The following is a 15,989-nucleotide window of genomic DNA, read 5'->3' on the forward strand; positions in this document are numbered from 1 at the left end:
ATGGCAGCTAAGAGTGACTGGCAGAAATAGAAAAGACAGTATTGGCAGTGATTGAAGAAATTCTGGACATCTTGAGGTAAAAGTTGTTAGTTGTGGGTCTGTGAAGTCATTATTCGTTCAATGAGATGTTTTTCTTGGAAATAATGCTTTTCTATCCTAATGGATTTACTTTCTGTGTAAACTAGGTACCTGAGGCAATAAAGAAATGTCAGAGGGCTGGAATTACTGTGCGCATGGTCACTGGCGATAATATTAATACAGCTCGGGCTATTGCTACCAAATGTGGTATTTTACACCCAGGGGAAGATTTTCTCTGCTTAGAAGGTAAAGATTTTAACCGAAGAATACGAAATGAAAAAGGAGAGGTAAGGATTCCTTTTCTTAAGTTTTAAGTTAATATTCTTAGTGTACTAGTAATTTCTTCAACCAATACATAGTGAATATACATTCTCTGTTAGGGCCCAGCATCAGTAATGCTGTTCAGCGAAACAGTCTTGCATTCCAGGAGATAAGAACAGTAGTACTGAAAGGACTTGCATCTTGCAAGAATGCTTTATGATGTACCATATGTCTAGGCTACTTCCGTAAGTGCAGTGCTACAGGAGTAGCAGAGTGGGCTGGAAGGACTGACTGGTGTGGTAGGTGGTAGGAGACCTTGCATTCTCAGAGTTCTCATGCTAAGGGAGTTCACTTTGACAGGCAGTGTTGAGATTTTTCAGAATTTGACCTCTTAAGGTATAGATATCAGTGGTTTTCATATTTGTGTATGAATCAGAGCCATCAAGAGAGCTTGTTAAAACACAGATCGATGTGCCTCACTCAAGAATATGTACTGTTTGACCTGAGGCCATGCCCAAAGATTTGCAATTTTGACAAGTTCCAGAGCGCTTCTATTACTCTTTGGACCATGAATAAAGAACCACCGGTAAACATGGCAGCTAGCTGATTTGGAATTGACACTAATTTTGGCACATTTTAACTTCGATAAAAATTTATAGATTGAACAAGAGAGGATAGACAAGATTTGGCCAAAGCTTCGAGTACTTGCAAGATCATCTCCCACTGACAAACATACACTGGTTAAAGGTGAGTACACTCTATAGCCATCTCACAGTCTCTTAACCCTGAAATGTGTTGTGCTTCGTTAAGTTAAAGCAAATCCTGAATTTTTTTTTTCCTTTTCTTTTTTCTGAATATTAAATTGAGTCACAAATAGCATTTTTCTATTAAAATGTAGGTATAGTTTCTTTTGATATATTGGGCAAACTGTGTTCATCTTCAGTGATTACCACAGGATATTTATTACTCCCAAGCAACCTGAGTTTCTAGAATTGGTCTTTGCACATACTAAACAGTTTACGTTTTTATGTTTGTTTAACTATATATTTTTTAACTTTGACTCTATAAATTGGACTTATCAGGATATTCTACAGAATCACCTTATTCATTCTAAAGGGTTTGATTGCACTAATATTCACTTCTTTTTAAGGTATAATTGACAGCACTGTCTCAGAGCAACGCCAAGTTGTGGCTGTCACTGGCGATGGAACTAATGATGGCCCCGCACTAAAGAAAGCAGATGTTGGATTTGCAATGGTAGGAATTTACTCAAATATTTGTGTACAATTTGCTAGCTGGGCTGTCTGCTTGCTTGTTTGTTGTCAAAATTACTATCGATGGATTTTAGGCAGTGTTCCTCAATGTTGGTTTAAAAGAGAATGGATACACGTAAGTGAATTCATAAATCTAATTATTTTATATGCTAGCTTTATTAGATACTGTAAAGTCTGCCTAGAAGATGATTTCTTTGGACAACTTTAACAATTGTGTATTTGCTTTGTACTCGGAGAAATACTTAAGCATTCATCAAGTCACCTGACTCTTAAAAACCACCTTCTTAAAAAATGCGTATAACAGTGGTGACCTTGCGCCTTTTAAGGAATGCTTGAGTGGCATTTTACATAGGGACATGGTCTCCTTCGTGTACAAATAGTGTGCTTCATTTTGGCATCGCCATACGTGCATGTAGCGTGCTCTGCTCACACTGGCACACCTGTCATTACCTCTCTTGCTCTCCCCTCCCCCTCCTGCTAGTCCTTGGCCCTCCAAAGTTTGTCCTTCTGTTTTGATGCCTTACATATTTTTTCAATCTAGATTTCCACAAAGAAGAGAGTTGCTTTTAGGGGTTGAGGGGGAGGGAGCTTGGTTTTGTCAAAACCCTCAATTAAAGTGTTTACTTTTTAATCTTACTTTTAGAAAATAATAGTCTTTTTTAGTCTTTGCATCAGACTGGAAAGTTTTACATTGGGCTGCAAAAAAAAAAAAAAAAAAATCTTCTGAATAATTATTTGTTCCACTTAATGTGAGAATTCATGGCCATTGTAGAAATATTAATGTGTTTTATGGGGTGCTAAGTTTGTCTCCTTATCCTAAACTATGAGAGACATTGAATTCTGAAATAGTCTGACACTAAGGTCTCAGGCGTGTAAGTGTTTCTGTGCATCAAGGTGTACTTGTGTAATTTTTCTCTAGTATTTTGTTGCTAAAATAGAGCTATGGAAGAAGACTCATGATGGTAGGATTTAATTACGAGAGATGATAAGAGGAAACTCCCCTCCAGCAAGAACAAAGATTCCAAAGACTCCCACCTTACCTTACTCTACACCTGGACAGCTGTATTGACATGAAACGCTGAAACTTCTAAAGAGCTCCCAAAGCGGGCTGCGAATACTTGAAGGCTCTGCCCTGTGCCTTAAGTGAGAGACCTCACTCGCTTCAGGACCGCACGATCAGTAGTTGCTGCATGTCAGCAGATAACAGATTGTGGCTGCTGTGACCCTGACAGCAAAGCAGGATGACAAAACTAGTTTCACAGAACAGTCATTCTTTCCTCAAAACTTAGGCATAAGACAGATACTGTGGGTCTTAAATAATCATGAACAAAGCCCACCAACGCAAACTAAAAAGTACAGTACATAGCTTATGTTGGTAGTGGGTTTTGTGTTCAGGGTTTTGCATAATTTAAAATTAAATTGGATTTAAAAATTACATTTACTTCAGAAGTAAAGTGAGGGGTTAAGTGCTGGCTGGCTTGGACTTTTGATGAAGCATGAATCAGTTGAGATACATGTGTGCAGGTAGTCACCCAGGAGAATCCATTACAAACTGTCGAGTCTGGTTTGATCCAAAGTTCCCAAACATGTTTGTCTGTAGAATTAAGTTTTCTTTGGATACCGACTATCCTTTATAACTGTCTCTTAAATTTATAAGGATTTGAAATGAACAAAGATATGAAGAGATTAGTGTCTGTTACCTGTAAAAATGATGAGCATTGAGAACGTAAGACTGAGATGATGACCTAGAGACAAAAAAAAAAAAAAAAAAAGAGAGAGAGAGAGAGAGAATTGTTTGTAATTGAGTATTTTATGTAAAGCTCCTTTTCAACTTTTCCTGCTGATCCATACAGAGTGTGTAGTATTTTCAAAGTTGGGTATCAGATGTTCCTACCATATGCCATTTCTTTTACCTTATTTTTTTGACTCCCCAAAGGAAAGTTGACTATTTTAGCCGGTCCCCACACCCTCCTTGTACATAGAAACTAAAGGATTCTAGTGCTTTATCAACATATACAGCATTGACTGCTGGCTTTTTCTCAAGGAAGATAAGGACTCAACACTTCCACAGATAACAGGAGCACCGGCATAGTAATGTTTGCTTCGTGTACATGCCCGTGCCTGTCCCGCCATTCTTCCGTAGTGTGATGTCATCATTTTGGTTAGATCAATATTCAGCCTTTACTGTGACTGTCAATGCCATTCCATTCTGAGCCACATGATCTCCTACAATTATTTTTCCTCTTTTGTACAACTTTCTGTATTTCCTACAAAGTATCTTTTTTGTTGTTCAATTATTTTTTTTTTTTCATAATTCATAATGTGCTTGGCACACACTCATTCCCAGATTCTTTGCAGTGACTCAGAGGTAGTTAGCTGGTGATCTTGCCAATTTTACCTTAGAGGTCTCTCTCCCACACCTCTTGACTTGCTTTTCTCTGGCCATGGAGTAGAAGTGACAGGTTGCCTGGTTGTATGAGTTTGAGAAAGAGCTTTGAGGACCTAGTTGCCTGTCTTTTTGTTGTATTAGCCTGCAGGACACATACAGAGCAGCATCTAAGTCATAAATGCACAACTGAACACTAGTGAACACCGTTTTGTGCAGTACAAGAAGTAGACCATTCCTGTGGCCTCTGGGGCTTGTTGCTTCTGCCTGTTTTAAACTATGTGGAACCATAGGTATTGTCCCCATCTTTTGTTTAGCGTGAGTATATGAAAATTATCCATGATGTTTATAGGTGCAATTAACTTACACCTTTATTAACCCACAGTCTTGCTGGTCTACCATCCTGCTGTTGGCAGTGTTGTTACTAGTCAGAGGCTTCTCATTGCTTCCTCGGTGTCTTCGGGTCTTCAGGAGCGCCTCTCATTCCATCTCTGTTTCTAAGCCTTCCCTGAAACTGCAGGGCCTCAGCCTTAGAGGAATTCTGTAATGGGGAGAAAGTCGTCTCCGCTTCCCCTACTGATGGCTTAGAGCTTCCGATTCCATTCGTCACCTGCTTCCACTCACGATGGCTTCTTACAAATGCGCGTTTCTCTCATGTTTGATCACTTTTTAATATTTTCAATCTTTCTAAATAATATTTTAAATTTGAGAATTCACGTTATATATACAATGCGTAATGACCACGTCCACCTCCGCCACTTCTCCCCTCTCCTTCCAACATGTCCCCATCCCAGCTTCATGTCCAGTCCTTTTCTGTGGTTTTTTTTTTTTAATGCACTTTTTGCATGACCTTATTGGCCCTTTATTTGCAACACAATTTGCATTTTGCTTTTCATGCTCCATCCTTTATGTATGATGTCTACCAAGCCTGAACGTCTTTCTCTCGCTGGCATCTTAAAATTACAGTATTATCTTCTGTTAGAAAAAACAAAAACAAAACAAAAAAAAAACTGTGGTTGTTTTTATCTAGTATAGTGGTGGACATTTGCATATGTAAATTGTATTTTAAACATGTAGTCTAATTCACAGGCTTTTTTAACAGGGCATTGCTGGAACCGATGTGGCTAAAGAAGCGTCTGACATTATCCTCACAGATGACAACTTTACGAGCATTGTCAAAGCAGTTATGTGGGGACGAAATGTCTACGACAGCATCTCAAAATTCCTGCAGTTCCAGCTTACTGTTAATGTAGTAGCTGTGATTGTTGCTTTCACGGGCGCCTGTATTACTCAAGTAGGTGACTGTTAATATGTATTTTAAAGCAAAAAATTAAAAATCATATGCTCTACCCTTTTAAAAGTCCTTTAGGAATTTAAATAAGATGAAGCTTTTTATATTGTAGGCTAATTAACGTAAAATGTAATCGGTCTTGTTCCTTGAGTCTTTGTAATCCTAAAGGCTTTCCGAAAGTCGCTGCCTCGCTCAGCAGCTGTGAGTGTCTATTAGGAAGCCTGTCTTTTCTAGGACTCGCCACTTAAGGCGGTGCAGATGCTGTGGGTAAACCTCATCATGGACACGCTGGCCTCCCTGGCCCTGGCCACGGAACCACCCACCGAGTCGCTGCTGCTACGGAAGCCTTACGGCAGAAATAAGCCTCTCATCTCACGCACGATGATGAAGAATATCTTGGGCCATGCGTTCTACCAGCTCGTCGTGGTTTTCACGCTCCTATTTGCTGGTAAGAGCTCACCGTAAGCAAGTCTCGGTTAAAGTGTCCCTGCTGTACATTGGGGATCACACACAGAGAATTTTCAAAAGCCTGCTTCCTGAGCCCGGACTCCACCACGTATCTTAAATTTTCAGTCACTTTCCCTGGTGCCTAGTCAGTGGGGAGGATGATGACAATGAGACAAGAGTTGCACCACTCTTGCATCTATGTTCCTGGTGTGTCTGCCCCTCTGTAGAGCTAGGCTCTGTGCCTGATAATCCCAGGGTCCGTTATAGATCCAGAGACGGGCCACACTTTGTTGTTACTGTTACGCACTTTGTTGACACATGCTATGTTTTTGCAGCAGTAATCACAAAATGGTGGCTTTCCATTTTAGGAGAGAAGTTTTTTGATATCGACAGTGGAAGGAACGCCCCTCTGCATGCTCCCCCCTCGGAACATTACACGATCGTGTTCAATACCTTTGTGCTGATGCAGCTTTTCAACGAAATAAATGCCCGAAAAATTCATGGTGAGAGGAATGTGTTTGAAGGAATCTTTAATAACGCCATCTTCTGCACAATCGTCTTAGGCACATTTGTTATACAGGTGAGTACATGGAAAGGTAGTATAGACTTGATCATGTGACCCGCACATTACTCGGACCAGGAGGGCAGCTTCTGCATGTGGATTTGATGGTGCTCTAAAGACCACAGCAACTTGTTCCTGAAGTTAGCTCCACAGACTGGGCAGATAGCTTTATTTCTTTTAACTATAAAGAATTACCTTTAATGAGGCCAAATCACCCAGTCACATAATTATTGGGCTTTCCTCAGTATCTTAATGCCTTCCTTTCACACCTCATTACAACAACAAAAAAAGGTTTTTTAATTTAAAGAAAAAAAATAAAATCTAGAAGCACTGAACATTTTCCCGTTCCCAGTTTTCATTCCTTTAGGAAATGACACTATCTGTACAAATAACACAAATATTCTTGACATTAGAAAACAGTGCAATTAACAAAAGCAAAGAGTGATATTTACAATGCTTCTGTAAAGTACAAAAACAGTAACTACTGTTAACTACCAAAATTACTTTTTTTTTTTTTTTTTTTTTTTTAGTTTCAGTATTTCACAGCTACTTATATCAGAGAGAATTGTGAGACTCAGGCAGGTGACTGGTCTTTTTGCGTATACTTACTATTCCTGGGTGTACTGTTGTAGGGCACTAAGAATCAGGAAGGGGTCTCGGTGTGAACTGTACATGTGTCACTGGACTTACTCTCGCTGTTGAACACACTGGTGGAGCTAGCCCACATTTCATAGAGCTTTGCCTGGTTGCTTTCCTTCCATTACAGAGCGTGCGTAGTTGGCTTAATGTCTGAATGTAAACTAGGAGTGCCTGCTATTCATAAGAGAAAACAGGGTGACGTATTCTGTCCACGACCCCATTGACATGTGTTCCCCACAAAACACACACTGCCTTTCACGAGAGACATGAGCTCTTCAAAGCACACCAAAGAGCGTTGTTATTGGGGATAATATAGGAAAGAAAATACAGGTATTTTGTTGTTGTTCTTGTGCAGGAGATGTTTATTTTTAGTAAACATGATTTACTGTGTATATTTAAAATTTGGGGCAGAGGTTTTTTTTTAAACTTTATTTTAGTTGTCATTTAAATAAATTTACTTTTGATCATTCCTCCAGATAATAATTGTACAGTTTGGTGGGAAGCCTTTCAGCTGCTCGGAACTGTCAATAGAACAGTGGCTATGGTCAATATTCCTGGGAATGGGGACCTTACTCTGGGGCCAGGTAAAAATCTCACTGTTTTTGTTAAAACCTAAAGTGATTTAAAAAAAGAAAACAACAAAAAAAAAAACCACTTCTAACCATTTCTCTGACTTACTCTGATTACCACTTGAGTCACAAAAAGGAATTCTGAGTGGCACAGGATTTGTCACCTCTTCCTAAGCGGCTTGTCTAAGATGGTCTTTGTTTATTGTCCTCACTGGTCTTTTGCTCACTGCTAAGATTTTAAGACAGGTTGCTGCAGTTACAAGCATGACACAAACATGACTGGTTAGCCAGTCAGCACCTGTGTCTTTACCACGTGCTTTTATGTTTTCAGAATAAACATACTTCCATTATTTTACTATGTAAGTTATTATTTTTAAAAGCCTGGGAGAACTTTTGAGCTTTACTTAGCAAACAGTTTGGTTTAAAAAAAAAAAAAAATCATGGTATCTGGGGGTGGGTGGGGGGGACAGGGGAAACAACCACAAAAAAAGGTTGCCAAGGCATGAAGTGGCTTTTAACAATATGGTCTAAAAATGAAAATGCCAGAAAAGTAAGAGCTACCTCAACGCTGCTGGTAGTCGTCTTACGTGCGGTCGCATGCTGGTCTTCTTTTAAAGATGAGTAGTGGTGACAGTTTTCACCTTCAGGCTCTTGGTACTAGTATCCAGCCAGCTGCTGGAGAATCAGTACCGACATGCCCACGAGCAAAGGGTAGCGTGTGACCGTATGTAACTTGTGCGAGCACACTCCCTGTTATTCCGCAGATCAAACCAAATTCAGGTTTTATTTAGCTCTCAGTCTCTGTTATCTTTTTCTTAATTGCATTTCTGTGTTCTAAGTGCTTTTTATTTCCTTAAAAGTCTCTCTCAGTGATCCCTAATTGATCGTTTCTTTTTTTGATTGCCGTTCTAATTATTTCGCAATATTCTCTGATAGGCAGAGCACAAGCCTACAGTCTAAAAATCTGCCTAGTTTCAAGAAGAAGAAACTTCAGACACAGCCAGCAGCAGGCTTACATTGATTTGTCTGTTGATTTTAAGTGTGTGATGCTTTAAAAAAAAAAAAAAAAAGTCCTGGCTTTGATGCCCAGAAGGCCTGGAATCTTAGCCATTCCATGAGCGAGTCGCTTCACGTATTTGAACCTGTTTTACCTCTGTGAACTCCAGTGGCAGGAGTAGAAGTTCTCCGGGCTGTTCAGTGTCTGAATGCATCTTGGTTGCCCTTGGTAAACTCTACTCCATAGGTACTGCCTGTTAATACTAAAGCGCTAACATGTACTACTGATGTTTCTGGTGTTCTTTGCATTTTTGGAGGCATCTCTTGCTGTACGTTACTATGTATGATCAGTGTTGATTCAGTTTTAAATAGCTGAGTTTTTCAAAAATACCTAGCTGGACTATTTTAGTATAACCTTAATGATGTTCTGAATTCTGGTATGTTTTTAACCTGTTGAGTTTTTGTAGCGATAACGGATTACAAGCTTGTTCTGCGTCCAGTAAGACCACTTGCCATTTCGTTTTATTTGAAGTAAATGTAATTAATAAGAGTTCAAGTAGAAAATTTTATAGACATGACATAAGCACGGTAAAACAAGGTTTGTCTAAAATATGGGAAATAGAATCAAATTGCTTCCTGTTCAGAACACAGTTTGTCCTCCTGTATAACCGGATAGTTTTTGTTCTGGGGAAGTCTGATCACCAAGATCTCATTGCTTCGTTGGTAAAGATGAGTGGATGGTCCTGCAGTTTTTAATGCCTTAAGTTCTTTCCCCTGTGTTATAGCTTATTTCAACAATTCCAACTAGCCGCTTAAAATTCCTAAAAGAAGCTGGTCACGGAACACAGAAGGAAGAGATACCTGAGGAGGAGTTAGCAGAGGACGTTGAAGAGATTGACCATGCTGAAAGGGAGCTGCGGCGTGGCCAGATCTTGTGGTTTAGAGGCCTGAACAGAATTCAGACGCAGGTATGGGTTTGGTAGAGAGGTAGGAAAGCCGATGGGAGTAGGGATTTTTGCCAGGGAGAGGTCCGCCTGTGCTTTTTAACTGCCTTTCTAGCCTTTCTGACCCACAAAATTTATCCTTTTGAAAAATACTACTGATGGCCGAACTGAGTGAAACTTGTAGCTAATTACAAAAGAATGACTCTTACATGCCCTAAGCTTTTCTTCCCTAGCTTTTATTTTCCCCTTTGACCTCACAATGCTCCTCTTGCCTGTTTATCTGCTCTGTAAAAGTGCCTTTTTCTTTACGTTTTTAAATGTTGGTAGATGGAACGGTCCTTTCTCTTGTTCTCTCTCTCTCTTGCTGAGCAAGCTGTCACAATCTCTGATTCCTTGCAGATGGATGTAGTGAATGCTTTCCAGAGTGGAAGTTCCATTCAGGGGGCTCTAAGGCGACAACCCTCCATCGCCAGCCAGCACCATGATGTAACAAATATTTCTACCCCTACACATGTAGTGTTTTCCTCTTCTACTGCTTCTACTACTGTGGGGTGTGAGTGTGTGTTCCTAAGTGCATGAAATTAACATTTCCTACTTCACACACCTAACGTTTCTCATTTTCTCCTTAATGTTTAAATTCATTGTTCAGGCTTTTTCATAAAGCTTTCTTTTTTTGTAAAGTGGATTGAGACCTCAAGTGTTGCCATTTGTTCTTGTTTTATTTCTTAGAGGGTTAGATAAGAGGCGCATCAATTGCAACCAAAGATCAGACATGGGACCTTGTCTCTGTGCTAACTTTTATAGTTCACGTGGGGAATAAAATTGTAGCCTAGCGTTTATGAAACTACTATACATTTTTGAGTATATGCCTATAAACATGTCCATACTGCATGGTTCTCAGAAGCATGTCATTTGAAACTGAGCTAACAGAACTGGAAAATTACATTTATAATGCTAAGGAATGAATTTGGCATTTCAACTTTTACATTGTCCTATGTAGACAGTAAGTTAGTAGCATGAAGTAAAGGTCGTGTGTATACAGCCAGCTGCTTGCCTCCCTAACTCGAAAGTTGTTTCCTTGTTCTGTGTGCCCCTGAGTAAGCTTTTGTACTCTCTGTAAGCTTTCATACTCGCTATCTTGGTTGGTTTCTTGGGCTTTTCCCTTTTGTTCAACCAGTTCAGCTTAAAAGTGCATCATAGATAGTAGTCTGCTGTTACAAACAAAATCAACAGTGTGTTCACTGCTGTTGGTGTGTCGAATTAAAATAGAAACGCATGAGTAAAGTAGAATTATAAAATAACAAGAGAAAGTCACAAGATACATGGATAGAATGTGTTTGGGTGTGTGTGTGTGTGTGTGTGTGTGTGTGTGTGTGTGTGTGTGTGTCCGTCCGTCCGTCCGTCCGTCCATCTAGCTTCTCAGCATCAACTACAAAGTTGTTGGAAATGCAGGCTGTCTGGGACCTCTACTAGATCAGAGTGCCTTTTCCTAGGATCCCAGCAGGGTCATATGCACATTGACGTCTGAGAGCTCCTGGAGCTGATAGTGTGTGTTCACACCGTACCACATTCCATAACAACCCCATGAGGTATAGGGACCACATTGCATCTGGCTTACATTTGAGGAATCCCATTTGACTGCAGTTGCTCACCCTCTAGTAGGCGGAAACCGAAACTCATCTTACATCTCTCTTACTTGACTCTTCTGTATTTTCTGTGTAAATGACCAAGTTAGTGTAGAGCAGTGGTTCTCAACCTTCAGAATGCTGCGACCCTTTCCTCATGCTGTGGTGACCCTTGTCATAAAATTATTTTTGTTGCTTCTTTATAACTAATTTTGCTACTGTTATGAATCATAGTGTAAATATATGATATGAAGGATATAGGATATGTGAGACACATGCGCACACACACACACACACACACACACACACACAAAGAGGTTGTGACCACAGCTTGAAAACCACTGATTTAGACTAACACAGCTTTACAGATGGAGCCAGTAAGTCCAGAAAGACAAGCATGAAGAAAGACAGGATAGTTTGAAGAGGCACATGATGATCCTAACCATACATTTGAAAAAAATATGCATCCCAATGTCTAAGTTTCTAATCATCATTTTGCTGTTAAGATAAATTTAGTAAGCTGGGCTAAGTGTCACATACCTGTAATCCCAACACTCAGAAGGCAAAGGCAGGTGGATTTCTGTGCCACCATGCCTGGCTGAGAAAAGATCATTTTAATGATGACTGTTTTCTTCCAGAATGTTGGTGCCACTTCTCAACTTTATGAGTAAATTGTGCCTTCACTCTTAAAATTATTAGGATTAAAGCAGAAGTTAATATTTGTATGTTATAAAATATTTATATTTTGACTAATGCAAGTGCTCAGCCAAATGGATTTTATCCTTTTAGGGTTTTTTTTGTTGTTGTTGTTGTTTTGTTTGTTTGTTTTTTAAGTGACACTGGTTTATTGAGCCCTACTGTTGGGACTGCAGTGACATTTTATGCTTGTCCTTTAACCTAGTTTCCTGTGTACAACAGACACCCAAGAAGAAAGGTAAATTGCTACACCATATAAGTCTAAATAGTTGCTAGAAAGAAAGCTTTGAAGCTTCTTGTCTTTTCCTTGAAGAATATTTTTAGAGTCCCAGAGAGTGTGTGTGTGTGTGTGTGTGTGTGTGTGTGTGTGTGGTGTGTGTTTGGAATCTGTTCTTTCCAGAGATCTGTATTAAGTTATAATCTCAAATACAAAAAAGAACACTAACACTATTGTAGAAAAATGGCATATACTCAAATATCTATAGCTGTTCAGTAGCATTTTATGGAGACGTATTTGGATTTGTCTTTAATTTTTAACTTAGGAAGTAGCGGGGCAGATGTGAGTTCATTGTGGCATTTGGCTTATATTTGCTTGGCTTTTTCATAGTTGGTGACACCCTAATTCCTAGCATGATAAATAGTGCCCTTTGTGCTTGAGTTGTTTTGAGAAATATGTGCTTTTTGATTTAAAGATAATTCAACTAAGCTTGTGTATGGCTAAGTTCTCATTTTGTTTTTTGTTTTTGTCTTCTTAGGGAAAAAAAAAATCCTACAAAATGGCTATAAATTTTTAGCCAGTGACAATGAAATTTTGTTAGTTTTTCTTTGAATGTATACCTCTTAATTAGAGTATGTGGTTTTGTTGTTCTGTAGTGTCCTACTAAAATATTCATTTTTTTACAGTGTATTGCAAGTCCCACTGCATTACATGCAAATATGATTCACTCATGCCTAGCTGTTTGTGGATTCAAACTCATAAGTGAACCATTACTGTAGCTAAGGTACTGGCGTTCTGACACCTTTCTGTGCTCTCTGCTGTTCACAGATTCGAGTGGTGAATGCATTTCGTAGTTCCTTATATGAAGGGTTAGAAAAGCCAGAATCAAGAAGTTCAATCCACAACTTTATGACACACCCTGAGTTTAGGATAGAAGATTCAGAGCCTCACATCCCCCTTATTGATGACACTGATGCTGAAGATGATGCTCCTACAAAACGCAACTCCAGCCCTCCACCCTCTCCAAACAAAAATAACAATGCTGTTGACAGCGGGATTCACCTTACAATAGAAATGAACAAGTCTGCTACCTCTTCATCCCCAGGAAGCCCACTACATAGTTTGGAAACATCACTCTGATTGTAAGCTGAATGTTAACACACTAGCTGCATTGTAAAGAAACAAATCATCGAAACTGAGTCTTTTCACATATTGTGATGGGCAAGATAGTATTCTTGTCTTTGGACTTCAACAGAAGACGCACTTGTACGAATGTAGATTTATTTTTTTAAAAAACAAACAAACAAACAAGCAAAGCTTTCTGCCAGACTGAGGGTGCTTTTTGGGGTGTGGGAGAAATGAACTGACGGATAAACAACGGTAACTCGGCGTAAGTGACCTGTGGATCATCAGTGGTACCTAAAGTGGTCCTGACCTGTACTAACGGAGCTGTGGTTTATCTCAGTCCTTGGTGGGAGAGAGGGAGGAGTGACGCTGGGCAAGACAGAGAGCCCTGGATCATTGAATGAATACTTTAATTTCTGCTGTTGGCTGTTAATAATTTGGATTATTTATGTTTATAAATGATACAGATCTGTTTACAAGGTTTGTAGATACTTTTTTTTGTTCTTCATAGATGGGAAGCTTCCTTATAACTAATGCAGAGAAAAATTAGTCCTACAAATACTGCTGTATTTTCAGGAAAAAAAAAGGGGGTGTTTCTATTGAAACTGTACTAAATTTTTGCCTACAATTTATCTTGTTAAATATTGTAGATAAATTGCTAATACTAATAGCCAAATAGATAACACTAATGCTTTGTTTAAAAAACGAAAAAACAAAAAAAGAAAACAAAACAAGACAAACAAACAAAAAAAAAAAAACATGAGCAGTGGTGTTTTAATGAAGTTATGGCATCTGTCCTAATTAGTTTCTTAAATACATTTACTACTTAATGGTTTTGAAAGAACTGTTTAATTTTTAAATTTTTTGAAAACTTGCTAATAACCTTTGTTCAGAATTTAGTAGACTGTTTATTGCGGGACATCAAATACACAATGAAAGATGCTTGAAATGCCTTTGTTATTTCAGGCGAATCAAATTAAACTATCAAACTACAAGAGAACCTTTAGTCCTTTTTGTTTTTGTCTAAACATGTTAGTTTAGTGATGTCTTGGTGAACCCTGAGTGAACTGTACTGATTTTTCTAATAACTCCTTACAGACCTTCATACAGCCTAAGAGGCCTGTTGGCACTCTAGAAAAGGTAATAGGTAGGCGCATACATGTTTCCCTTTTGTTTTTGAAAGTTGTTTGTAAACATAAATAAATATGCCCTTTTAATAAATAAATACACGGCAGTGGTTTTTAAGACAGCTCAGCTCCTGTCCTTAGTTCTGCATACGTGGCACATTGGTCTGTTTCCTTTAACCACAATTAGAATAAATCATAAGCTCCTAACAGCCCCCATGAAGTACTGTTTGAATTCTTTCTTGGTCAGCCTACAGAGTCAGGCTGAGCCAGCACAGTTCTGCCATCTTAACATACTCTTCACGGGACCTAGTTTTATCTGAGATAAAATAGTCCCACCATTTTATAAGAAGTAATGACCACCATTGTCTCTGATATAAGCATGTTTTTACTGTGTGGCCAAAAATGCAGATTAGATTAAAGGCAATACCGTGTGAGAATGCAGGGAAAGCTTCTCAACACGGTGTGTGTGGCCGTGATGATTGACCATGTGCTGAAATGCCCGCCTCTTAAGTCAATTGAATTCTTAGGCTCTCTGCTTCTTTCCCGTCTATCTTCTTCCTTGGTTTGCCTCTTGTCCTGACCCTTTAGAAACTGGTATTGTTTCGGGGCACAGATTTCACCAGATACACAACCCTCAGGCTGACATAAAGTTTACGAGGACTACTACATCCAAGAGTGCTGACCCAGCAAAAGACATGTAGTTGATGGTGCTTGATATATATATTATTTTTTTGGTGGGTGGGGGGGGAATCCTTTTCTCTCCATCAGTTGCCTGCGGTAATGCTCTGTAAGTCTTAGAAACACATTGGGTCTGACGCATTCATCATTGTACATTTACTCATACTGTAAAAAGAGGTAGCATGATATGCTGGGAAGCATATTTAGACTAGGAGTCCAGCCCGGGCTTCCTGGTCTTGATTTTGCCATTTTACGTGCTGCATGATCTTGGGGGCATTGCCCACCCTGGATGAGGGTGGGCAGCTAGACCCCCCAGAAGAACCCTTTCAGCTCTAACAACCGACCCTATCCACTGAAGAAGCCTGCAAGGCATAGGGAATAGAGAAAAAGGGAAATGTTTTCAGTTTTCTTTTTTTCTTTTTTTCTTTTTTTTTTTTCTTTTTGTTATGCTTAAATATGAATGTAATTACCAAAAGGTTTAGACATGCATGTGCTATGGAGGGCTTGTATCGAGCTTTTCCAGTATTTGTCTTTCAACTCAAGGCAATGTTTTTTTTTCTACACCACCTCTAGATCCATGAGCGCGTCTTAGGACGTCCGTGAAGTAATAGCAGGACATGCTTGATGTGTGCTTCTCTCTCTTAGAGAGACTTAATTTCTACCAGAAATTTCCTAAAGCATTATGTAAGTAGGGGGAAAAAAATACAAGCAAACTGTTAAAAGATTTTGGATCCCATTATATACTGTGTATAGCTACTAAATCAACATCTGTAATTCACATTTTCTCTTTTATCCTCTAACCAAAAAAAAAGGAAAAGGAAAAGAAAAACTTGTTTAATTTTGCATCCCAAATGTTTTTAATCTTTGTATATTTTTTAAAAATCCTTTTCTCCTCATCATTGCCTTTTTTGTGGTTGTAAATAGACTTGTCGCAGTCTGAAGATGAGTTACTTCTTGTCATCTTACAAATATGTGATATGGTAATTTTCATAACAGATATCAGTTTTGAACCAAAATGGTGATTTGTTTATAAGAAAAAAAAAAAAACTGGCTTCATTTCTGTGAAATTGCTCT

At 39.0% G+C, this 15,989-nt stretch overlaps 1 protein-coding gene across 1 annotated transcript in view; it reads left to right on the forward strand.

Moving 5' to 3' along the window:
- Nucleotides 1-14,111, forward strand: part of Atp2b1 (ATPase plasma membrane Ca2+ transporting 1) — a 105,293-nt gene extending 91,182 nt beyond the window's left edge. The window contains exons 13-22 of the mRNA XM_051139637.1: nucleotides 186-365; nucleotides 999-1,086; nucleotides 1,490-1,596; nucleotides 5,102-5,293; nucleotides 5,525-5,738; nucleotides 6,106-6,317; nucleotides 7,415-7,522; nucleotides 9,289-9,471; nucleotides 9,847-9,933; nucleotides 12,814-14,111. Coding sequence (XP_050995594.1) covers nucleotides 186-365; nucleotides 999-1,086; nucleotides 1,490-1,596; nucleotides 5,102-5,293; nucleotides 5,525-5,738; nucleotides 6,106-6,317; nucleotides 7,415-7,522; nucleotides 9,289-9,471; nucleotides 9,847-9,933; nucleotides 12,814-13,125 — 1,683 coding nt within the window. The 3' untranslated portion in view covers nucleotides 13,126-14,111. The remainder of the gene's footprint in view (nucleotides 1-185; nucleotides 366-998; nucleotides 1,087-1,489; nucleotides 1,597-5,101; nucleotides 5,294-5,524; nucleotides 5,739-6,105; nucleotides 6,318-7,414; nucleotides 7,523-9,288; nucleotides 9,472-9,846; nucleotides 9,934-12,813) is intronic.
- The last annotated feature ends 1,878 nt before the right edge of the window (nucleotides 14,112-15,989 follow it).

Source organism: Acomys russatus, chromosome 31 (assembly GCF_903995435.1).
Source record: "Acomys russatus chromosome 31, mAcoRus1.1, whole genome shotgun sequence".
NCBI lineage: Eukaryota > Metazoa > Chordata > Mammalia > Rodentia > Muridae > Acomys > Acomys russatus.